Genomic DNA, 27,208 nt, shown 5'->3' on the forward strand with positions numbered 1-27,208 from the left:
TTAATGCGATATGAAAAAACTTTTTCCTTACGTCCGCGCTGGTAACAACTCTTCCGAAAAAAATCATACATGCGATTGTGGTAATGTTTGCACCATTTTAAAATTAGCCGTTACATAAAGTTTTATATATGGAAATGTGCGCAATTTCATGCACAATACAACAAAAAACAACCCATGGTTGTAGCTTTTATCAGTTTTGAAATATTTCCTTATAAAAAATGATAAGTGACAAATTTTCAACCTTCGGTCAATTTTGACTCTACCGAAATGGTCGAAAAACGCAATTGTAAGCTAAAACTCTTATATTTTAGTAATATACAATCATTTACCTTAATTTTGTAACAAATTGGAAGTCTCTAGCACAATATTTCGATTTATGGTGAATTTATGAAAAAAATAAAATTTTCCTTACGTCCGCGCGGTAACTCTTCCGAAAAAATCATACGTGCGATTGTGGTAATGTTTGCACCATTTTAAATTACCCGTTACATAAAGTTTTACATATGAAAATGTGCGCAATTTCATGTAGAATACAACGAAAAATAATTGAAGTTTGTAGCTTTTCTCATTTTCGAAATATTTGCATATAAATCACGATAAATAGAAAAAAAACCACGTTTGGTCAACTTTGACTCTACCGAAATGGTCGAAAAACGCAATTGTAAGCTAAAAATCTTATATTTTAGTAATATTCAATCATTTACCTTCATTTTGCAACAAATTGGAAGTCTCTAGCACAATATTTCGATTTATGGTGAATTTATGAAAAAAAACTTTCCTTCCTCCGCGCGCGGATTCTCCGCCATAAATCTCCGAATTGCGTACATCGAATTCTCGGAAAATTTGCTCCGTTTCATATTAGGCATTTCATAGAGTTTTATATATGAAAATGTGCGCAATTTTATTTAAAATAAAAGGAAAAATATTTGAAGGTTGTAGCTTTTCTCATTTTCGAAATATTTGCATATAAATCACGATAAATAGAAAAAAAAACCACGTTCGGTCAACTTTGACTCTACCGAAATGGTCGAAAAACGCAATTGTAAGCTAAAACTCTTACAGTATCGTAATATTCAATCATTTTTATTCATTTTGAAACAAATTGGAAGTCTCTAGAACAATATTGAGATTTACTGTGAATTTTTGAAAAAAATATTTTTTTAGGTCTGCACGTTACGAATTCGTACATAATTTTGTGTTAATATTTTCCCGGTGTTGCTTTTATTGTTTTACAATGTATTATATATCAAAATGATTGCAATGTAGTGTAAATTACAACGAAAAAAAAGAAACTCGTTAGCTTTTACCGTTTTTTGCACAGCGTGATTTTAATACAATTATGTATGAATTTTTTTTTCGCTACCATATATCGCATTATTTACATATGATAATGATATTATTTTTCCTTTCTGATGATTGCATACTAAACTTAAGGCAATGACAAAAAAAGGAGCCAAAAATGAACTCTTAATCTTCAAAACTAAGCGTGCTGTGATTTTTTGAAAAAATTATTTTTTCCGCTTCCGCGCTCACTAAAAACCGGCTCCGGAATTCGGGGGAGTTTTTGATTTTTACCGCTTCGGCGTTTAAGGGTTAACATAAGAGATAGCTTTCTGGAAGTATATCAGTGAAGTTTTCCCATCTTTCTATTAAGTGAGAGACATATTTTCACAGATAAAATTAATTTTTGTGATATCAATAATCAAAATAACCTTTCATATCTCTATGGTTATCGGAATAGCTCAATAATAATATAACTCAGATCTCAATAAATACCACAAAAAGTAAAGCACCGTATGATAAAGTAGGCTCATCAATGTTTAACAAATTTCTTAAGACAAATGAGGGCGATAAATCTTTCCGTCACTTCAGACCTTTACGTCGTAGAAAAAACATCTAACATCCACTTTCTTCAACCATAATACATAACACCTATCCTATTTTGCTCAACATTAGTATTAGAGCCAAATGTAAAAATACCCATACACCTAACCCCAAGTACTACAAATATTTATGCAAAAAACATACCTGGGGTGCTCGGATGGGTAACTGTGCATAAGAGAGAACCAAAATAGACACCAGACAAGAGACAGAGATCCTGTCCAATAAAATGCTGCTGGCCATCCATACCGGTCAATGATCAACCCACATATCGGCAAAGTCATGGCTGTACTGAGATTTGTTCCTGATGGAAAAAAATGAAATTATTTGCTCATTTGCTCCATGCACTTGATGAGTTAATTTTTGTTTTCTAAAGAATAGAAAATATATTATTTCTTGAGACAATAAACTACCTTGTTACAAATCTTATATATATATATATATATATATATATATATATATATATATATATATATATATATATATATATATATATTATTATTATTATTATTATATATTGCTACTTTCAAAATGCATATTTTCCCCTCTTTGAAATGTCATGTAGATTGTGCAACATTTTTTCAGATTCCTAGATAGCTTAGAATAGGATGTTTTAAAATGTGTGTTCAGATTTTGCATTAACGTGTTGTAAAAGAATATATATATAACGTAAAAAGAGAGAGAACTTTGTCTGTTCGAAACTGTGAATGTTTAACTTTTATGTCGACACTTTAAGATTAGAGTCTGCGAGATCCGTTTGCTTCCCTACTCTGTCACCGCGTTTGATAGCGAGCTCGACTCAAGCGTTGTCATCAAAACATGTCAATTTTAATTGTCGCCCAGCCTCCGTCTCCATCGAGTCGGGTACGTCTTTCTTTTTTTTTTAACAGACTCGTCTTGTACGTGTATATCTTTGTCAAGTCCCACGTGGGTGTTGTACATTTTGTATGTGAGATTGCGTCAGATTTCAGAACTTTCGAGAAGCTTTCGTGCCAAGAACGTTTTGACATCTGCCCCTCTCCAGCTTTTCCGTGAAGGAAGAGATTTCATTCGATCTTAGAACCTCTAGGCAGTTAGATCTCCCTCTCTCTCTCTCTCTCTCTCTCTCTCTCTCTCTCTTTCGACATCACTGAGATTATATTAACGTAACGTAACTTGGTCACTCATAACTTAGAATTTCATGTTTGATATTTCTTAGAGTTTATTTAGTTTTATTTAGTGTCTTTTGTGGAATCTGAACAAACATTTCGTAACAGCGCCTGGTTTTTTTTGTGAAAGTGTAATATACAAGCTGCAGCAAAAGAGAAAGAAAGAAGTTGGTATACCAAAAAGGTAAAGTGTGTTATATTTTTATTAGTTGCAACTAATAATGGATAGGAATTGTGTTTAACTAATAATTGATAGGAACTGTGGTTAACTAATAACCGATGGTTGTGAAGGTTTGGTAAAAACTGTTGGTTACAGTGTTTTTGAGTGAAAAAGATTTACACTTTTACACATTGCTGATTTTTTTTGTGTTTGTGTCTGTTCCATTGTTTGTGCATTTATTCATTTTCTTATTGAAGAGTGTCTTTTTATTTTATATTTTCGTTTGCATTCACAATTTAATTGACTTAATTATTTTCATTGCTTAATCATTGCACATTTAAGTAAACTTAACATTTGTGAATTAATTTGTATTTACTTAGAATTCTTTTCAAGTTTTATTGTTGTTTAGCACTTGTGAATTAATTTCAAATTTTCCATTATTGCCTAACACTTTTGAATTTCAATTGAATTAATTTTCTTGAATTTTGTGATAAATTAATTTTGATTTAATTTTACTTAATTTGATTCAAGAATTAATTAAACTTTACTTTATTTTCAAGTAACAGTAATTTTCCCTGATATTGTGAATTTCACTTATAAATTTTGAATTTGATAATAAATTTTTGTATTTAAAATTTTTATAAGTGTTTTAATTATTACACCAGTATAATTATATTTGATTATGACTATATTGATGATAGGTAGAGACATAGAGTGGTAACTGATTTGCTTTCCTTCAAGTAACTTGAAGTGACTTAGAACCAGGGAAGTACTTAGACTTCTGAAATCAGGGAAATACTTAGAGTTTTAAAGTAAAGTTGAAGGAGGATGCCCTTTGATTAATTTAATTACTTACACGATTACCTCACACCTGTTTTGATGAACTTAGTCTGATTTTCTGCAATACTGGTAAGTGTTAAGAGATCACTGTTGCCTTTAGAGTATTCAGTCGTTTAAACGTGTTATGAGGGTTCAGGTGTCTGGCTTTTTGTGAGGTAATGTTTGATGCATGGTAACCAGATACTTGGCACTTCGTAACAATATATATATATATATATATATATATATTATATATATATATAATATATATATATATATATATATATATATATACATATCAGGGGGACCTCCTGCGATATGCGAAACGTACGAAAACCTAAGCAATAATTCCCCTAAGGAATAACGTAAATAGTATTAATGTGTTCCAGACCCCCCAAAATATTTTTTAAAAATACATTTTACAGGGAGTAAACACAGTTTTACATACAGGAAACAATGAGAAATAAATATAGATGAATAATATGAAATTAAAAATTAACATTTACCATCCCTCTTACCTTTGTGGAAGACTCTTGTTAGCCTATGGAAAACTGAGAGGAGGGGAGAGGGAGGAGGTGAGGTTACTGTTTGGAAGGGGAATCCCCCTCCAGAAAAACATGGTGATCAAGGTATCATGAAACTTTCTGGGGTTACTTCTCTAGATTTTTTAGAGGCACTGTCTGAGGTTACTTCCTGACTTCGATTTTTACTGGCACTGGGACCAGTTTAATTGAATGTCACTGGACCCCTGTTGAATAACAAAACTATCCAGAGACATTTGTTTCCAACGTCTCTTCAATACCTGCCTAAAATGATACAAAGCGTTGTCATTAAACATATTAGAGACACGAATTACGTCTTTGTTAGGATGATGTGTCTCAACAAAATTTTTTAAATCACTCCAATTCGCAAACATTTCTTTGATCACTGATGTAGGTACAGTATCCCCTCTCTTCTCCTCTTCCTCGGAATCCTCATCTGCCGTCTGTTGCTGTTCCTGCTGAAATTCTTGCAGCTCCTCAGTGGTTAGCTCTTCCCTGTGGGCATCCACAAGCTTTTCCACATCCTCGCCACTCACATCCAAGCCCATGGACTCCCCAAAAGACACAACAGACTCCACAATAGGCATAGGGTCATCAGGGTCAGCCTCTCATTCCCTGCCAAGCCTTGGCTATGAGGCTTATGCAGTTGAAGATATTGAAGTGATCCTTCTGGAACATCTCTTAGGGTCAATTCAGTGTCTGAGCTCACTTCAAAGTACCTTTGAAACAGTGCCTTGGTGTAGAGTTTCTTGAGGTTTGAAATGATCTGTTGGTCCATGGGCTGAATGAGAGGAGTAGTATTAGGGGGCAAGAGCTTCACAGAGATGAATTTAAATTCATCCAGCGACTGGTCTTCCAAACCAGGAGGATGTGCAGGAGCATTGTCCATTACCAGAAGGCACTTGAGGGGCAATTGATTTTCTTACAGGTATTTTTTCACACTAGGGCCAAACACTTCATTGACCAACTCAACATAAAATTTGCTTTGTAACCCATGCTTCTAATTGGCCTTCCACATTACATGCAATTCTTGATCACAATGTTTTTTTTTGAACACTCAGGGAGCTTCAGAGTGATACGCCAGTAGGGGCTTTACTTTGAAATCCCCACTGGCGTTTCCACAGAACATGAGAGTTAGCCTGTCTTTCAAAGGCTTGTGCCCTGGCAATGAACTTTCCTCCAGCCTGATGTCCTGATGTAGGTCTGTTTTGGCATTTTTTTCCAGGACAGGCCTGTCTCATCACAACTGAAGACCTGTTGTGGGAGGAATCCTTCAGCCTCATGATACTCCTTGAATTCCTGAACGAATTCTCAGGCGGCATGATTATATGAGCTCGCAGCCTCCCCATACTGTACAACACTATGGCTGCCCATACGCTTTCGGAATTTTTCAAACCAGCCTCTTCTGGCCTTGAAATCACTAAAAGCAGCACTTCTTGTTGGCGTTTTCTTACTTGAATTGACATACATCATAGCTTTCTCACAAATGATAACTTCAGACACACTATCCCCCACTAACTGTTTTTTGTTGATCCACACCAACAACAGCTTTTCAACATCTCCCACTAGTTGCGATCACTGATTAGATGACGAGATGTCTTTTGCAACATCAGCTGCCTTGATTTCATGGTTTTTTGCTAGGACAGAGCTGATTGTCGACACCGACCTGCCATACATCCTAGCGAGATCAGCTACACGTGCACCACTTTCATATTTTGCTACAAGTTCTTTCTTGAATTTTATCGTATTTCTGGTCTTTTTCATTGAAGGGGTGGCACTTGCAGCTTTTTTTGGCGTCATGATGGCTACTTTGCAATAAGTTTTATGGCGAAATTGGCAAAAAACACAAGAAACACGTGCAGTGATGCAGACTACGAGTGTGGAGATGCTCATTCAATGAGAAACAAAGCCAGATTGGGTCACAAGAGAAAACGGAATGCTTTCTTTGGGCGCTTCATACGGCGCCCGGTCATGTGCTGGGCCCTGGATGGAGTGTTTCTGAGTGTATGAAAACCGAGGCAAAATTTCGGACAAGAAAGTCTACAAAAACCGAAATATACGAAAAGTGAGGCTTAAGAATACCGAGTTTACACTGTATTTGACAAACATTAAACAACCCGCTAGTGCTGTATATAGTTTTTTCAGGTTTTTAAATGCCAATCTAATGACAGACTGAAATGTTAGATTTATGCAAAGTGTAGATTATGGTTCCTCATGAATATTGGCAATCTGATGAGTGAGGGTGCAGATAAAAAAAGAGAATTATGAAATTTTTAATCATGCAGTAGACCTCTTAGGCCAATGATATAAGTCTGCTGCTCAAGCAGTGAAGAGATGTATCTTGTATTTACTTACAAGTTGAAAGCAATGATGAAAAGAAAAACCCCAACCAGGAATAGGAGGATTAAAACTTGGAGAGATATGTAAGTGGAATGTCAGAATCACTGGAGGAGATATGGGATGATATGAAAGAGATTGTGGTACCAGTAGCAGCAGAAGTGTGTGGGAGGACAAGTGGTAAGCAGCAACAGGGTAAAGAAACATGTTGATGGAATCAAGAGGTTCACAAACAGTTGTGAAGGAAAAGAGTATAGCCAGAAGAGGGTGGGAAGAAGACAGCAACTACCAAACAAGAGAGGAGCATAGATGAACAAAGAGGGGAAACAGAGAGAATAGTATGATATCATGGGAACACCTAAGGGAGAAAAGATAATCTACATAATTGCAGAACGCAGAGAAGGAGACAGGCATGATGTACAAGAGGTAGGAATTATTAAAGATGAAAATGGAAATATCTTAATTGTGGAAGAGAAAGTTAAGACAAGATTGAGAGACAATTTTTCACAACTATTAAACAATGAGAATGAGTGTGAAGAACTCGAAAATGTTCCTCCAGTAGAAGAACCAATAGCAAACATCAGAGAGAGTGAAATTGAGAATGCTAAAAAGGAAAAGTAAATAAAGTTGCAGGTCAGTCAGAGATAACAACAGAAATGATTAAAGCATTGGGAAATCTAGGCAAGAGTGGGTACAAACACTATTGGAAAAGATCTGGGATGTAGATGAAATGCTTTTGGAGCATGTATTCATGATACTGGACAGAATAGTAGAAGGAAGGTTGATAGAGTTGATAGATATACATGAGCAGCAGTTTGGGTTTATGAAAGGAAATAGCACAGTGGATGCTATTTTTTTAGTAAGACAAGTCCAAGAGAAGTAGCTGGAAGGAAACAAGAAAGTTTACATGTTTTGTAGATCTTGAAAAGGCATATGAGAGGGTACCAAGAAGGGTAGTCTATTGGTGTTTGAGAAAGAGAACAGGGTACCAGGAAGGGTAGTCCATTGGTGTTTGAGAAAGAGAACAGGGTACCAAGAAGGGTAGTCTATTGGTGTTTGAGAAAGAGAACAGGGTACCAAGAAGGGTAGTCTATTGGTGTTTGAGAAAGAGAGGAGTACCAGGAAAGTTGGTTAAGGTTAGTGAAGATAAAGTATGAAGGGGCAAAAACCACTGTACAGCCAAAGGGAGACTGAGGCATTCCCTGTGGAGGTTGGCCTCCATCAGGGATCAGCTCTGAATCCATTCTTGTTACTCGTCGTTATAGACACACTACCATCAGAATTAAGGAATAACAAAGAACTGTGGGAACTGATGTTCGCTGATGATTGAATTATTAAAGCAGACAGAAGAAGAACTGCAAGAAAGGTTTTTAGCATGGAAAGAATTGAAAGCGAGCATTGGAAAGACAAGAGTTAATGATTACAGTAGAGAAGGACATGAATGTAAATATTCAAGTGGTACAGAGCTAAAGCAGTACAATGAGTTAAACTACTTGGGATCAATAATACCATAGAGGAGGTACTGAGAAAGCAGTGAGACAGAGAGTGAAAGAAGCATGGCTAAAAAGGAGAGAAGTAACTGGAGTTCTTTTACACAAGAAAATGCCATAAAATCTCAATGAGAATTTGATTTATAGGACAGTTATCAGGGCTGTACTGTTATATGAGGCAGAAACTTGGGCACTTAAGAGGAAAGAGGAGGAACTGTTGGAAAGAACCGAGATGAGGAGGGGATTGCTGGAATATCACTACTGGAAAGTAGGGAGCGTCAAGATATAAGAATGTGTGCTATATGTAATGTAAAGAAGGCTAGAGAAGCTCGTCTAAGATACTATGGCCATGTAATAAGAGGAGAGGAGGTGGAACCAATCAAGAGAGCTAAGATGGGGAGGAGTGTGGGCCATCAGATGGATGGATATGGTGAGGAGGAATATGGGTGAGGTGGGACTGGGGAAGATGCGAAGAATCGAAATAGATGGAAAAAGTTGACTCGAGCGGCTGACCCTGCTATACAGTGGGATTAATACAGTTGAAAGAAGAAGCAGACAAGAAGTAACAAATCAATAATGGCCTATTGTTGGAAAAATTCTGAATAGCCTATTTCTACTTCCTGACATTGATAATAAGGGCATAACTATACATATAAAATATTAAAAGAGAGAGAGAGAGAGAGAGAGAGAGAGAGAGAGAGAGAGAGAGAGAGAGAGAGAGAGAGAGAGAGAGACTTTAGTGCTGCTTTCTATTTAGTAACTCATATGTTCAGTATGCCGATGATGCTACACTTGTGGGTGTAATATCATCTCCAATCATGAGAATGGAAGCTACCATTATCCTCAACCATGACATGAAGCGGATTAGTGAATGGTGTAGGCGGTAGTAGACCAAGTTGGCATCATCTATCTCTGTGTCAGACTAGTCTGTCATTAACACTACAGATGATGGTAGATTAGTTACTGACCCTAAAGAAAAGGCTGAACTGCTTCATTGAGCTTTTGAAGCTAAGCAATCAGTTGAAACTATTCTTACAAAATGTGTATTCACTCTAGGAATGTTCAGAAAACTCTATAATCTTGAGTGCTGGGGTGGAGAAGGCTTCTTCCCTTTGCTTTTCAAAAAGGTTTCTAGTGTGCTGTCTCCCAAGATTAGTAAATTCTATAGATTTTCAGGTCGACATAGTATCTTTGCAGATGAGCAGACGGTTAATGATACAGAGCCTGTTCCAAAGAATGGCATACCTGCTGACTCCAGTAACTACATACGAATTTCAGTAGGGGAAAAAACCCCCATTGTCCCTCAACACCTAGGTGCTAATCCACAGGTAGTTGATTTTTCTACCTGGGGATTAGCACCTAGGTGTGAAATTTCACATCTTTCAATGAGGTGTTAATTACTTTTCAAACATTTTAATGAGGTGTTAATTACTTGTGAAAATTGACCATAAATGTGTGAATATAACAAATAGGTGTGAAATTTCACAGGTTCCCACAGTTGGGTCGGTGCCTCGCAAAACTCTACGAGGATGAAAACCTGATTTCAACCCTAACCCTAAAGGACCTTATACTCTACGGGAGGTAAAAACCCTGATTTCAACCCTAACCCCAAAGGACCTCATACTCTACGGGGATGAAAACCCTGATTTCAACCCTAAAACCCCCCCCCCCCCAATGACCTCATATTCTATGGGAGGTAAAAACCTTGATTTCAACCCTAACCCCCCCAAATGACCTCATATTCTATGGGAGGTAAAAACCCTGATTTCAACCCTAACCCCAAAGGACCTCATACTCTACGGGGATGAAACCCCTGATTTCAAACCTAACCCCAAAGGACCCCATACTCTTTGGGAGGTAAAAACCCTGATTTCAACCCTAACCCCAATGGATCTCATACTCTAAGGGAGGTGAAAACCCTGATTTCATACCCAACCCCAAGGTTCCTCATAGTCTAAGTAGGTAAAAAAAAAAAAAAAAACCCTGATTTCAACCCTCACCCGAATTCCCTCCATTAGCCCCCTGATGATATTTTAAAACTTGAAATCACAGGTTCCAACATGTCCCCTGAATTCACTCCTAAACGCAAATTTTTTTTAAGTCAATAGGGAACTCTGAAAATTAACATAACAAAACCCATTTCAGTCTTAATCATTTATGATATGTGTATATAGATGCATAATATTCCATAAGTAAAGAGGTTAAATGGAAAATCAGATTACATACAGAATTGTTATTATTTTTGTAACAAAAGTCATACAGAAATACAAGAATTAATATTCCATATAAAGTCATACAAGAATACACTGGAAAAGGTTTACAAAAGAATACGCAGACATGATATACATTCGTTTTACGAAAATAATACATCATCAAGAGACATTGCTAGTATATACCACACACATCTTCCCCAGTTTCCCGATCGTGTGTGAAAGATAATTCATCTAATACATCTAAGCTTTTATATCTTGACAACAAGTTCTTCATATATAAATCTTCCACACATCTTTCCTCTAGCATCTTTTTCATGATGTCCACGCAAGTGATTTAACCAATTTTTTTCATTTCATCACTGAATGTAGATAACACAGGTAAATACTGATTCAACCATGTCATGTTAAATCATCCACTTTGTCCGATACCGGCGGGGAAGATAACATATCTGACATAGTCATACAATGATTTAAATAATTCTTCCTTTAATTTCTTCACCGAGGAAAAAAAGTGGTTGAACACAATTAGTGGCCACTACTAAACAAGTATTTCTCTTCCTGAACCTATTTTCGGACAAGTTCCCGAAAACTAACTTGCACAAGGAGGTTGACGAAGCCATGGTGAGTGTGCGCGCCTTAATATTCCGATGGTTCAAGAGTTAATGACCCACCGAATCCTGCAATCGAGCTTCCCAGCCCCCTGACACTATGAGTCATTAAAGATGCCCCCCTTTATCAAAATCCCTGATTAAACAAGTTGTATTATGCCACCTAAAGCTATGAATCACGCTAAAGCCCAACACACTTTAGAACTGTTATCTCAACTTCGTGATTAAACAAGTTGTATCATGTAAAGGGTTAATCACACGATTAAACAAGCTGTATCATTTTCCCAACATGTTAGTAGGTACCCACGCACCCGCCTTTTTCTTTTTTGCATGTCCCACCATCTTCATACCACTACCGCCTCTTTTTAATGCATTGCGCCATGCTTCTATTTGTTTTTTAATAGCTGCATTCCTTAACATCCAATCTTTAACCCCTGCCATCTCAATTAAGTAGTGATAATTGGAAATATTATCAACGTTGGTTTTTTTACTCCCTTGAAATTCTAGTGATTTCTAAAATATTATAACCTGCCAGTGGATGAGCTAAATCCCCTTCTTCATTCCATTCAATCAAGCCAGAATTTTGTAAGTGTTTAACAAAAGCTGTAACGTACGACTTTTGAGGTTCTTTAAATAATATCTGAATAATACCTGTTAAATCTGGATTGCTTCTTTTGCCACTAATATCCTCTTTAACTGTTTTCAACGTAATCGGAGAATTTACCCCCTCCTCCTCAGCTACTTCAGCCACCTCGTCCACACCCTTTATAGGAGAATGAGGAGGTCCCGTGAGTGATTTAGCCGCCGTGGAAATTTTTGCATTCATTTTAACATTAAAAGGTATGTGTATGTCACTAACGGTTGTATCCAACTTACCATTACCCTCAAGGTTAGTATAATTATTATCAATATTATCACAAACCTCCTTTCTATTCATTAACCTCTTGTATGTAACGGCGGGGATAACGTAAACCTCCTTCATTTTTCGTCAATTAAAAAGACTCCCTATCAAACTCGCGGCTAAAAGTAGTAACACCGATAAAATAGCGCCCCCTTTACGGCTTTTCAATATATTTTTCTTCTTAGCTACAGACATTGTTTTCAAGGACTTAAGGTGAATTTCACGCCTACACTTTCTCAAGTGTTTAATGAATTTCTTATCTTGAGTTACATTACCACAAAGAAAATTTCTAAAAATTTTCGATATGGTAGCAACTAAACCACCGTTTAAGATTGGAATGACTTTACTTCTCTCGCTGGGTGATAAACATGTGATGAATAAAATAAAGTTTTTATTTCTATATATCAAAGGTTGTTTATGGTTCATATCCGTACAATTTGAGATTTATCGACCCATTTGAATTGACTCGGGTAACCTTTCCAATTAACGTAATATTGAGTTTTATTATTTTTCTTCCTGCTTCTCAGAATAGTGATATATGTTTCTGGTAGAATTGTGGGAATTAATTCTTCACGGTAGAATACTCCCTTTATTTCTTCACCGGCTAAATGTTCCAAGAAGTATATGACAGGAGTTTGCGATGTATCCACTTTTCGGATTTTAAAAATTTCCAGATGCTCATCCGCTATATGTACAATGTCTCCAACATTCAAGATTGAACTGGTGGATGGATTAACGAGAGAAGCATTTTTATACATACTCGAGAATTGACGTTCAATGTCCTTTCTAGCGGTTAACGCGTGAACTTGTTGAGGGGTGCGTTACATTCCCAAACTTCTGACACTATGAGTCATTAAAGATGGTCCCTTTTATCACAAATGTAGCTGCATTCCTTAACATCCAATCTTTAACCTCCGCCATCTTCACGTACGGTTAATACCCGTTTCACACCTCGATATCTGAACCGTGGCATCAACAGCTAAGAGCGCGATTTATGGGTGTACTGCACTTCGGTGATTTATTCACACCACAGGTCACCCACACATACATACCCGGTTTGTAAACCGTAGCAGAGATTTGCAAACCCTATTCACATACGATTCTCACATGTCATCCTGAAATAAGTAAAAATGTGATATGATTTGAGACGTGATATATATACATATATACAATATATTATTAATAGAATGTGAATGACGTAATATAAAAAAACAAAAGAAAAATGCAGTTACCTCGGTTTTTTAAGATGCAAAGACATTCCCTGTATGTAATGGCACGCTTACCCCCTGATCTCCAGTGGGAACATTTAAACTTTTTCAAATATTTAAAACAATATTCCGTTATCCATTTATCGTTACCTCTTAAACGAGTGAATGAGAATACATTTTGTATTAAAGACAATACTTTTTTCGCGCAGCGGTGACTCACGCAATGAACAAAAAATGTAACGCAAAGACTGCCTTTGTACGATATATCCAGTTGTATCTGTCTTATTATTCGATTGATGCTATAGTCAGGATGTGCATATATAAATTTAGAGAAGCCATTCGAATAAACTTTTGCATTTATACCGTAACTATCGAAAAAGAAGATTATATTTCTAGGTGATTTTTCCACGTAAAAGCATACCCAATGACCGATAATATTAACATTGGTGGATGAAGATAATGTATTAGATATAAAAACTTAGGTTTAATTCTATTTTTTGGTAGGGTGAATAATCCTACTTCATCCGAAGCGAACACACCTAAATATTTAACGCGATCACCGAGTGAACCTTTTAAACTTATTTCAATTTCTTTCGTATCCCTTTTAAACTTATTTCAAATTCTTTCGTATCCATTCCATTTAACCTCTAACATCACACTGAATAACCCTATCCGAATCCACCGTTAAAATACCCTTCGTATCCCCGAAAAGTAAAATAACACAGGGGTTCGGAGTGCCCGTACCCAACCTGATCCACGGGCATTGAATCTTCAACATCTTCCACAAGAAAATTAAAACAGTAAATAACTCTACCATTTTTAAAACTATCATGAGTGATTAGATTCTCACTGTCAGCCCCTATACTTTCCTGTCTCATGAAATAATTGCGTGACGGTATTAGGGAAACTACATTGAATATTATATACAGTATTCCCATTAATGGTAATATGTATATCATTTAAATCGAAAGATTGAAAATATAGACTTAGCCGCATAATTACCTGAAAATGTTTGCATATCAATCATAGCCAATGTGATTTTTTAGGGTATACAACTGTTAAAAGGTTGATCAATTAAAATAGAATTTTCGTTTTGTCCAATAAAGGATGTTTTAAATAAAGTCTTATCAAATATATATTATATAGGAGTAACTGCTAAAGCCTCATTTTAAAGCCGACATGGCGTTATAATGCGGGGTAACTATATCGATCCATAATTTAGCTTTTCTATATTTACCTCATTTGAATGCCCATCGGTATGGGCACCCAACACCCACTTATTATTTGGTAATTTGAGTCTAAGCCTCAGGTCAATTGAATCCAGTAAATACATGTCTATAGTCGCCATGTCCAAAAGAAGTGGAAAATACGTATACACGCCCTGCGTTTTAATTCTGCTCATAACCCGTGACTCCCACCTGCTGGTTTGAGCAAATGTATATTGGGCATAAATTTATGAGTTACTCCAAGTGTTCCATGACAATCATCATATAAAAACCCTGCCCGACCGGTGGTAGGTAACGCCGAGTGCTTTATAATTTTAAGCATTTTGATATATGATTGATAGTTAAATACCGGGCAGGATTCCACCAACTTTTCGTTCAAGAAAATAGAAACAGATCTAAATAATGTATTACTTATACCATTAACGAGGGCCATGTGCATATCATTCCCTAGTTGCGTGCCACCTCTATGTAATGTGATATAAAATTCTAAAGCTATACTTGACAAATCTAAGAAAGAACCTGCTACCCCATTAATGCAAAATTCGATAGATTGATTGGTTACAATCTGATTTACGGAAATATTGCTAGGTGTAAAATACAGTCTTTCCTTCGAATTAATTGAAGTTTCAATAATTCTACGTCTATTAACATTCGGGAACGATTCTGATATACCCGCAATATACGAAGAAACAGGAACTTGATTACCAGTTCCGGGTACGTTAGGAACTACACTAGCATACCCATCGATTGTCAATTGATGAATGATTTACAAAAGATCGTACACATCCTTATTATATTTACTTCTAGATTTAATGCGTATGCTCTTCCTCTTCCTTCGTTTTTTCTTTCCTTCACACTCGACTTTCTAACTAATCGTTTCACTGTTTTCCTTTGTTTCCTACGTCTTCTTCTGGTACCGCTTAAAATTCGTTGTCCAGTAGTTTTTAGGGCTCTTATACCATTTCGTTATATGGATTCTTTTAAAGGTAAACCATCGTTTACCATATCAGATAGCACAGATCGACTGAATTCTTTAACTGAAGGTTTCGCAACATTAAATAGAAAAGGAAGCACTTTACGTGCGATACCGCTTATAGCAGTAAACAGACCACTACCTCTTCTATGCCCGGGATAGAAAACGGAAATATCCTCAAACCCTAGCCCCCTTCTTAAAGGGTCTGATAAAAATAGTTTTTCAAATTTCGCCTCTGAAGGAGGCGTGAATATCACTCTCATTATATTTTTCACAATACTTTTATACTCTGAAAATAATTTAAGCAGAGCTTCATTTGCACGTTCCAGTTGACTCGAGGGTGTGATCACGAATAAGGAATGTCAAGGGTGAACACTGAATTATATACATACCTACCCATCTATTTATACAAACTTACACATCTATTTTTATCGAGGTTTTATACGGAGCAGGCAGGTAACACCCGAGTCTTTAGTGAAATGTAAAAGATGTCCATTTTGATCCGTGATAATAATTGAAATCTGGTCCAAGATGTTCGTGTTCAACAATTTATGGACTGTATTATGTATTCCTTTTCCTCTACCACTTTAAAGTAAAACAGTCCAATATATTGACTAGTCTCCCACCAAAAATCGTCGGTTGAACTATATCAGTATACACATATATAATCTACCCTGCAATTATCAGGTAGGGAATCAATGGAAACGTGTTCATTCAATTCATGCCCTCCATACATTTCATAACCAGTATTAATTTGAAAACCTAATAATTTCGCAGTTTTTCTGCTAAATTTGACATCTACGTTTCCTTTTAACGTCCCCTGTTCTCAGATCCCTCTCTTGATATGTGGTATAGTAATTCTTCTTAAATCTTCATCCAATGAAAATATACCGTACCGTTACTATTAAAACAAATAATTTACGAAATTATCACCGTAATAAACTTTCAAATAATCATAAACATCCTTATTAATAGCTCTCACGAGGCTCTTCAAGTCCCCTGCTAACATTGCTATTCTCCGTCTATACAAATATGTGCGCATATCACGTTTATGACGCTCTGTACTAAATTCGAGAGTGAATAAATCATCTTTTGATAATATAGCGTAACAAGTACTCGGGAACATGATCAAGGCTAAATCTACTTCATATTCAACCCCGTTGCGTAATAATATAGGTGTAGGTAATCTATTTGCAAATTTTGACGGTGAATTTTTGGTGTATGTGTCCAAATATCCGAGGCTGCTCAAATATATGGTGTGTTCACCAGCCATGTCAGTCAAATACTATGGGAGGTATATGTCACGTACGGTGTTTATAAGAAAAAGTGTGATAATTTTTATCTAGTTCTTATATGTAGAGTGCATGATACAACCCCATTTTTAATAAACATTATTTCTTCACCTTTCTGATCTGATACACTGATTGTAATGTAATCGAATATGTCAATGGTATTTAAAAGTTTATAAATGGCGTTATGCGGACCTTTAAAACGTGCACGTTCTAATGTGAAACAGTCTGAGATGTTAACTATTTTATCGCCCAATGTGGAAGGTTGAACGATATCCGAATACATATAAATGCATTCAACACATTGATTGTTTACAAATATATTTCTACCGTGATGAGGTCTCAACGTACCCGAACTTATATCATATACCTCACCCTTTCATTGAAACTGAGTATGTTGGCTGCTTTTTCACTGAATTTAAATAGTAATTGAATCAATCGTATCAACTTTTGCTAAGCCTGTATTATTATGTGGAATACTCATTCGCTTCATATCATCATTCCACGAGAATAAACCATTCCCGCGGATAGCTCCGTGAATATGCTCACCGTAAAATATGGATAATTGTTCAATAATTTCCGTATTAAGCGCTCTAGTCATTGCATTCATATCACCCCCCAACAAACCAGAAACAGGCTTATAAATAAAAGTATAAATGCGTTTCCCCGTAGACTTGTTATAAATCACGTTAAATTGAATGGTAAAATCATCGTCACCAGGTTTAACGGCATAGTATATTTTCGGGAGAATGACTCACACCACACCCACTTCATATTCCACTTCTTTCAATAATGGTATAGGGGTGCTAACCTTTTTGGTAAATTTACACGCTCGATTTTCAGGAAATGTACCCATACATGCACTGCTATTCACGTATATGACGTGATCACTACACATGTTGAACGCAGACTGTGTGTAATAGCGTTTATTGGGTTAATATATACACATCTTAGAAACCCTTGTTTATGTTCTCACTCTCAATATTCATGAAAATGTGTTTTTTTGCAGATTGCCACGTCGAAGAAAGCACCCATCCCCCTTGCGAAACCTCCATGCGCAACGGATCATCCACCGATCATGGTACATATTATTATTATTATTATTATTATTGTTGTTATTATTATTGGTATTATTATTGATATTATTCATTTTGCATCCTTTATAACATACTTGCGCCATTGTTTATTTAACACTTTACAGATTCCTTTGTCGATGACTTTCCATTCGAGATTCGATGGGGAGTAGTGAACAATCTCATGTTGGAGGAGCCAGACAGGGATCTCCACTAACCAGGGAAAGAACAGAGGGTGACAAGGCGGTCAACACCATTCATTATTCAGCTGTGGTAGGGTCGCACATTGACGTGGCAACGAAGCTAAGTAGTAGCATAGCCCAATTGCGCGATGATGTGGTTGGCACCTTCCTCAAAAGGGGAATTCAATCGGCTATGCTCTACTTGTGCATTATTATCGCTAGTGTGAGCATGTTAAGAGATAAGAATGAAACAAATTCCTTCTATAAATGTACACCACCCATCCTAACTCCGATTGATTCGATCTTTGACTCCTTGGAGGAGGCTATCGAGTACGTACCTAATAACCTTGAAGAGAGACTCAATCGTAGTGAAGGTTCGGGTTGGTGTATTACCTCGCTGGATAGGGTTGACCTTCATATCATGTGACGTGAGTTAGAGAATATTAATAACTTCAAGGCCTATCCCGAGGGAGTTCGTGGCAGACTTCAGGTTGTCAATATTCAATACAGGTACAACTGCGTTATTACAGCGTTATAAGCGTACGTAGTACTCCGGGATAACCCTCTCGCATGTATTGACAACCTCTCTCAGGATTTAACGACCAGGACGAGGAGGGGGAAATTTAATATCAAACACTCGCCAGATATGCCGTTGACTCATGACTCTTTCAAAACATTAGAAAAGTGGAACAACCTCAACATTTATGTTTATAAATTGTGTGAATTAGTCATGTTGCAACGGCAGAAAAAACATTGGACAGTACATCCGGCAAGGAAAGGTGGTAACCCCCAAAGCCCTCATCTGGTCACCTTGTTGTTAATCACTGACTACCACGTCACGTTGATTAAAGATATGTTGGCATTCGTGAAGGTGTTTCGACAAGGGTTCAAGCAAGGGAGGGATAAGCATGCGGGTGACATGTGTTACAATTGTTTGACATTGTTCAATAGTCCCACCATCCGGGATGCTCACACTCAGGCATGTACTGCTCGAACCACTGTCGAATACCTGGGTCCCAGCCAATTTAAACAATTTACCAAGGTTAAAGCTCTGCACAAAATCTCGCACATTGCTTTCCTTGATTTTGAGGCATATAATATTCCACCAAATGCCGAAGACAATACAAGGATTGTAGCAAAGCACAAAGCTAACACTTACTGCTACGTGATCGTTGACGGTAGAATGAGTGAATATTGTACGCATAGACTAGGTTATGGAGAAAAATGTGTCAATGAGTTTTTGCGGAACATGAGCCGGGAATGGACACTGTTGCGTGAGCAAATGCCAAGGTATCAATTGCATGTGACCCCTGAATCCACCTGTAAGTTTGAAGAGAGCACCCATTGCAAGTGATGTAACATTGAATTCAATGCCAAGGTTACAAAAGTGCGACATCATGCACATTGCGTGGCATGGGACAACTTTGCATCGCACTGTGCCGTCAATGCAATTTTAATATGAAGTTTAAGGAGATGACTTTAACAGTGTTAGTACATAATTTGTCCTATGACATTGCACTGGTATTGAAAGAGGCAGGGGCTAAGTAAGACTCTGAAATTCTAAAACATAAGGGTAGTAAATTTTACTCGGCTAGATCAGGCATTCTTAGATTAGTGGATAGCAACAACATGATTAGAGGGACCCTTTCCAGTCTCAGATCGAGTCATATAAAACAGAAAGGTTCCCTCGAAATCACTCGTCGGTTGTTATCTAAGTACTCTACGGATTGCCTCGATTTAGTTTTGGATACGGGTAAACAGTACTACCCTTACGATTATGTTAAGGTTTTCAATGTCCTGCGAAAGCCTGGCATCCCTTCCAAGGAGTGTTTCAATCCAGAGCTTACAGGGGAAACCCTATCCAGCGAGGGATACGCGCACATGGTCAAGGTTTGGAACGCTGCAAATTGTGCCAATCTTTTGTATTTTTTGTATTTTTCAATGGACGTGGGATTATTAGCTGACGTCTATTTAGCCTGGAGGAATGCAGCGTTTGTTCACTTTGGACTAGACCCCGCCCATTATCTGACTTTTACCTCTCTCTCACTTGACGCTTTCCTACGTTCTTCTAAAATCCGTCTCCCCCTCATTTCTAATGGTGAACTTTATCAATTCATCTGTAAAAATATCCGGGGTGGTTTTTTTAGTTTAGTTCAAAGACCAACTGTAGCCAATAATACAGAGTTAAATACCAGTTTTAAGGTATATATGGTACGTTGATTTCACCAGCTTGCATCCCACGGTTATGAGCTAATACAAAATCCCTTGGGTGAAATAACTAAACTTCCCCCTGCCGAATTTGAATGGTTTGTCGCTAGTCAAATAACCGCCATTGATTCACAGGGTGAATACGGTTATTTCCTCCTTCTCGATACCAAACGGGTTAGCAGGGATGTTGCTCTACGGACAGACGATCTCCCTCTCGCCATTCATCACATGAATGTAACTCACCAGGATCTATCGCCCTATAGTAAAAACCTGCTGAATAAGTTCAATGTGAAGCTGCTCAAGGAAAATGTTAAATTGATCTGCCTTCCCTAATTACAAACACTGATAAGACTTGGTCAAGAAGTTGATGTAATAAGGAAAGTGTACAAATTCAAACCGGATTTTTATTTGAGGGAATATATCCTGGGGAATGCCTAGAGGCGAGCTAAAGAGTCTGATCCGGACAAGCGGAACACCATCAAAATCATAATGAGTGGTCTTTTCGGAGTGACAATCAAAAATTCATTAAATTAAATTTATTTCACTAGAACTGTTCTTGTCACCACCCATGAACCCTCTCTCCTAAGGAACGTGTCCAAACATGCATACAAGTCTTTGGAAAAACTCGGTAATGGAAGGTACATTGTGAACCATTGCAAAGAGTCTGTTATAGCTGAATCCCCAATTTACATCAGTTTCAGTATACAGTGGTACCTTGACATAGGAAATGCTCAACTTACGAAAAATTTGAGTTATGAAAGCAAATACAAAGATTTTTTTGGCTCTACATACGAAAATAGTTCAGGATACGAAAGGTTGTTCCTGCAAAGTCCTGAGCTTCGCCCGGACCACTGATAACAATTTTAAAACTCGCGCTCTGCCAACCGAGTAGACTCGCCACCATCCTCCCGCTCTCCCATTGGTTCCTGATGCTAGTCACCTCCATAAGATGCTGCTCTCCTATTGGTCAGAATCTCTCCTATCATGCTCTACGTAAAGGCGTTCTTCTTCAGCCATTGCTTCGCACCAGCATTATCGTACGCACGCGGGATTTGTTCGTTCACATATACGATTTCGTTTGTTAACGTAAATTCATGTTAGTGATTTCATTGTACTACTTTATCGTGTTGTGTGAGAACTTAATTAGTATACTACATAACTTAATTACGTACAGTATAGTTCATGGGTACCAAGAAAGTTGCTGAAGTTCATGGAAAGAAGAGGATGCTTTCTATGTAGACAAAAATGGATAATGAAAAAGTATGAAGATGGCATGCGGTTGAGTGTGATCGCTAAGGAATACGGCCGAAATCCGTCGACAATAGGCCCCATCCTTAAGCAGAAGGAAGCCATCAAAGCAGCTATACCTTCCAAGGGCGTGACTATTTTGTCCAACAAGAGGAGCCACATGCATGGTGAGATGGAGGGGCTGCTTCTTCTATGGATTGAGGACAAAGAAATTGCTGGCGATACGATAACCGAGACGGCAAACACTATTTTCAGCTATTTGATTGCCCAGGCCGAAGACGACGGAGGAGAAGGGACATCGACTGCAACCCCAGATTCAAAGTTTCTCGGGGGTGGTTTGATAAATTCCATAAACGGACTGGCATCCATTCGGTGGTGAAGAAATTAAAATTTTGTTAAAAAAACATAGTATAAAAAAGTAAAAAAAAAGTAAAAATAAAAAGAAAAAAAAAATCAATTTTAAGTTTTTTGTAAAGTTAAGTGTTACAGTTTTGTTAATGTGTTTTGTAAAGTTTAGCTTATGTTTCCTGACATTTTTAATGTGTTTCGTTAAATGTACATACTAAGTAACAAATTTTCTGCCATTTGTCCTCCTCCTTTGTCGCCACTTTCGGAGATAGCCTCACTCGAAAGGTAAGGTTCCATATTTTACTATATATGTACGTGTGTACGTACAATATTTCTTGTATACCATGCACACTAATAACCTTTATTTACAGGTACATATTAGTAGTATGTATTAAGTTAGGTATTGAATGGTCCAAATTGTTGTATTTCATTGTTTATTGGTCAATTTAGCTTTATTATAAAATTTACTAGAACGAACTAGGCAATTTACATGTAAAATGCGGTTCAAGATACGAAAAGCTCAGGTTACGAAGGCCACCTCGGAACGGATTAATTTCGTATGTCAAGGTACCACTGTACTAGACATGGCGAAGGACATGATGTACCACTTCTATTATGACATTCTTTAAAACCACTATGGTGAAAGAGTTCAACGCCTTTATACCGGCACTGACAGCTTGATCTTCTCCCTTGTGACTGATAGCCTCAATCGTGAATTGAAGGAGGTTCTCAAACCCTATATGGAATTGAGTAATTTCCTGAAAACTCACGAATTGTATGATGAGTCACGTCAGGGGGAACTCGGATTAGTCAAGGTTGAAATGGGGGCTGAACTCAAAAGAGAATTCATTGGTGTCAAACCTAAGGTTTATTCATATCTAACTGAAAATAGCCGCAGTAACACCTTAAAAGGTATACAAAGATGCCGGCAAAGAACCATTCCGCATGAACAGTATCGAGAAGTGATCGAGAAGAATGAGATCACTTATACACCTGAGCACAGTTTGCAAAGAGTACAAGGTACGATGTGTCATACGAGCCAGCGAAAGGTGTCTCTATGTCCTTTAGAGGATAAGAGATATTATGTGACACAGTATAAATCGTTGGCGTGTGGTCATCCAGACATTGGGGTGGAGGAGGAGGAACTAGAGGTGATAGAGGGGTTGGTGCCAGCAGCACCCTCTGTGTCTAAAATTCCGCCCACTATTCCTAGCACCTCGAGAATTCCTGCTCCTCCTCCATCCCTATCCCCATCTTCACATCATTCCTCTTGAGTGCAAGGGTGTTCAAAACGGCGAAGAGAGCACAATAAAGTAGGAGATGTAAAATCCACTCTCTCTTCATCATCATTGGCATCGCTTTTACCTTGTCGGCAAATGGATTCACCCTATCCTCCTGTGAAACGAGGGCGTCTCACCTTGACTTAGTAGCCAATTTTGTGTTTTTGTAGTATACTTAGTTTTATTTTATCTATCTATCTAGATAGATTAAATTTTACTTAATTAATTCAAGAATTAATTAAACTTTACTTTGTTTTCAGGTAATTTTCCCTGATATTGTGAATTTCACTTATAAATTTTGAGTTCAATAATAAATTTTTGTATTTAAAATTTTATAAGTGTTTTCTTTATTTTATACCAGTATATAATTATGGTGATGTTAGGTAGAAACATAGAGTGGTAATTGATCTGTTTTCCTTCAATTTACTTGAAGTGACTTAGAACCAGGGAAGAACGTACTTCTGAAATCAGGGAAACACTTAGACTTTTAAAGTTGTTGATGGAATGATGCCCTTTGATTAATTTAATTACTTACAAGATTACCTCAAACCAGTTTTGATGAACTTAGTCTGATTTTTTTAAATACTGGTAAGTTGTTAAGGGATCACTGTTGCCTTTAGAGTATTCAGTTGTTTAGTACCTGTGATGAGGGTTCAGGTGTCTGGCTTTTGTGAGGTATCAATTAATGAATGGTAAGTGTAGTAACCAGATCTTTGGCTACTTTCCCCCCCAAGTAATTAATGGTGCACAGAGACCCAGAAAACAGATTTCATTATCACTCTAGTATATGCTGGAGGTGTTAGGGATATATTTTGTTAGGAGAGTGACCATATAGTTTTTGTTTTGCATTTATTGTATTGAATTGTAAGTTGATAACTTAGAGGAAAATTGCTCAGTTCAAGGTTCAGGAATTTTTAGCAGCCCCTTCCATCCAAGTTTTGTCTGAAACCACTCTGACTGAAGCACAGTGGAGCGTTTTAGCAGTGGCATGTGGTGGTTATGTGTCTACTAGTATGGTAAAGGCACAAATAAGATGTATTGCTATGGAATCATTGATAGACTCTGGTAGAATAACTGATGAAGATGAGTCAGAATTGGCTCGAGTTGTTGAATGTAGAACGTGCTGATCTCATAAATAAGCAAGCAGAAAAGAGGGAGTAAAGTGATGCAGAGTTACAGCTTAGACGCATTGAAGCAGAAGAGAATTTGATTAAGCTAAAAATGCATGCTGAAATAGAGAGAATGCAAGCTGAAAGAGAAAGAATAGACAGGGAAAAACAAGAAAGAAGAGAAAGAGAAGAAGAAAAAGCAGCAGAAGAGGAAAGAAAAGGGATAAAAGAGGAAAGAGAAATCGCAAGACATGAAAGGGAGATGGAATTGATAAAAGTTAGATCCACATTACCTGTAACACCGTCTAACCCTAACCAAGGTAATCAAGACCCTGTATTTGATGTAGTGAGAGTACAGAAGTTAATCCCTAAGTTTACTGAAGAAGCTCCAGATGAGTTTTTTGATCACTTTGAGAAAGTGGCTTCAGGTATGGGATGGCCAGAAGATAAATGGTTAGTTTTGCTACAAAGTGTCTTGATTGGTAAAGGGAGAAGTGCTTATCTAGCCTTAACAGCTGATCAGTGTAAAGACTACAACACCCCAGAGTACTACAATGAAAGATTCAGAAATTTAAGAAAAGATGAGAAGGGAACATTCTGAGATCATGCTTAGGTGCGGTGTTTCAAACGTTGGTTAGAAGCTGCTAAAGTTAAAACTTTTGATGAGTTAGAAGAGTTACTTGTCCTTGAACAGTATCTTGAAGGAATTCCTGAACATATAAGAGCCTATTTGAGAGAGAGAGGTGAAGAAACTTTACAAAGATGCTACACTGAGTGAAGATTACAATATAATCAGTAGTAAACATAATTACAATGTCAAGTACCAGAGTCAACAACGCCCAGGTTTTAAGTCTTATCCAAATAACAGGAACAAATTTAATGGGAAACCTACAAGTGATACTACCAAGAGTACACAAGGTAATACAACTCAGCAAGCTAATGATAAATCCTCATCCAGTTTTTCAAGGCAGTTACAGAAACCTAATGTTATCTGTTTCAAGTGTGGAAGAGTAGGACACTATAGTCAGGAGTGTTACCGGAATCAACAGCAGTCAAAGCCAGTTGGTCAAGTACTGAAAGGTGACCAGGTGAAACAAACTACGAAGAGCAGTGTGGGAAAGAATCAGACTCCAGAGAAGAATGAAACTAAACAAGCTGAATGTTTAGCAACCAGTGGAAATGTTACCTCAAGCAGTGAGTGGCTTAGCAGTGTGGAGGCTTTTAAGCCATCTATCTAAGAGGGTATGCTGTCAACTCAAGAAGGAAGTGTGCAGATACCAGTCAAGATATTACGTGATATAGGGAGTAACCATAGTGTGGTAGTACGTGGTTCTCACCCTCAGTTGGAGAAGAGTCTCACAGGAGATTCAGTTATTTTAAAGGGTATAGGAGGAGAGGAAGTAACTCCTATATGCCGCTTACACCTGTCATGTGAATTGGTGACAGGGAATGTTGATTTTGCTGTAAAGGACTCACTAGCTGTGGAAGGTGTACATGTTCTGTTGGGGAATGAAGTCGGTGGTGTGCCATTTATTCCTTGTCCTGTAGTGACAGACAAACCATTGAGGATCAGTCCTACAGTAGAGTTGGAGAAGAATAACCCCCACCTGTTTCCTAGTTGTGTAACTACCAGAAGGATGAAGAGGACTACGACTGTAAGTGAAGAAACTGAGAATTTACACACCCAAGAAGAATCAAGTGAAGGATCTTTGTGCTTAGAAGAATTATTCCAGGGAAGTGAAGTTTCCCATAGTGCTGACCAAGAAGAGATTTCCCATGAAGAAGAAGACAACGACGATGAAGAAGAAGAACCTGATGTTCCTGAAGAGACTCCGAGTAGTCAAAGTGTTACTGAAGACAGTAGTGAAACTACAGTAGCTGAGTTAGCAGATATTGAGAATTCAACCCTAGAAGTTGGTCAAGTGACAAGAGAGAAGCTAATGGACTTGCAGAAGAAGGATGCATCATCAACTGATTTGTTCTTCAGAGTTGTTGATCGAGAAGAGATGCAACAAACTCCTACCTGTTATTATCTGAAGGAAGGTTTGCTTATGAAGTATAGACTTACAGATATACCAGGAGATGCTGTATGGGGCGAATATCATCAAATTTTGATTCCATATCCGTTGAGAAAGCAAGTGGTTGCAGTAGCTCATGAGTCTGGACATATGGGAATCAGGAAGACTGTGGAGAAGATCATGAAATATTTTTTCTGGCCTGGATTTCACAAAGATGTTAGCAGATTCTGTCGAGTGTCATACCTGCCAGATAGCTGGAAAACCGAATGAAACCATCAAGAAAGCCCCCCCTACAACCTATAGAAGTTAGAGGAGAACCCTTTAGCAAAGTGATTTTAGATATGGTTGGACCGCTGCCGAAGACAAAGAAGGGAAATGAGTATTTGTTAACATTAATGTGTCCTGTGACAAGATATCCAAAAGCAATCCCTGTTAGAAACATATCTCCCAAGATAGTTGCTGAAAAACTTGTGGAGTTTTTCTCAAAGTTTGGTAAACCAGAAATTGTACAAAGTGATAGAGGAACAAACTTTACTTCAAAGTTATTCCAGGATGTGATGAATTTGTTAGGAGTGAAACAACAGTTATCCACTGCCTATCATCCAGAAACTCAAGGTGCCTTAGAAAGGTTCCACCAGACATTGAAAAGTATGCTGATAAAGTATTGTTCTGAGTCAGGAAAAGAATGGGATGTTGGTTTACCATTAATGTTGTTTGAAGTTAGGAGTGCTTATCAAGAAAGTATGGGAAGTTCACCTAATGAAATTATTTTTGGAAGAGAAGTTAGAGGACCGTTGAAGATTCTTGCAGAAAATTGGGAAGGAAATCAAGAGGAAAGCCAAGGAGAGTATGTGAAGAACTTAAGGAAAAGGTTGAAAGAGATTAGAAAATTCTCTTTAGAAAATTTGAAAATGAGTCAAGAGAAAATGAAAAGGAGATATGATGCT

The 27,208-nt window shown here is 37.4% G+C and overlaps 1 protein-coding gene across 6 annotated transcripts in view; it reads right to left on the minus strand.

The window, feature by feature from the left end:
• Nucleotides 1-27,208, minus strand: part of LOC135216191 (sialin-like) — a 380,051-nt gene that overhangs the window by 113,027 nt on the left and 239,816 nt on the right. For all 6 annotated transcript variants that reach the window (XR_010314828.1, XM_064251326.1, XM_064251329.1 and 3 more), the window contains one exon: nucleotides 2,029-2,185. Coding sequence is in view for 5 of the 6 variants with exons in the window: in XM_064251326.1 (XP_064107396.1) it covers nucleotides 2,029-2,185 (157 nt within the window). In the remaining variant the exon portion in view is untranslated. The remainder of the gene's footprint in view (nucleotides 1-2,028; nucleotides 2,186-27,208) is intronic.

Source organism: Macrobrachium nipponense, chromosome 6 (assembly GCF_015104395.2).
Source record: "Macrobrachium nipponense isolate FS-2020 chromosome 6, ASM1510439v2, whole genome shotgun sequence".
NCBI lineage: Eukaryota > Metazoa > Arthropoda > Malacostraca > Decapoda > Palaemonidae > Macrobrachium > Macrobrachium nipponense.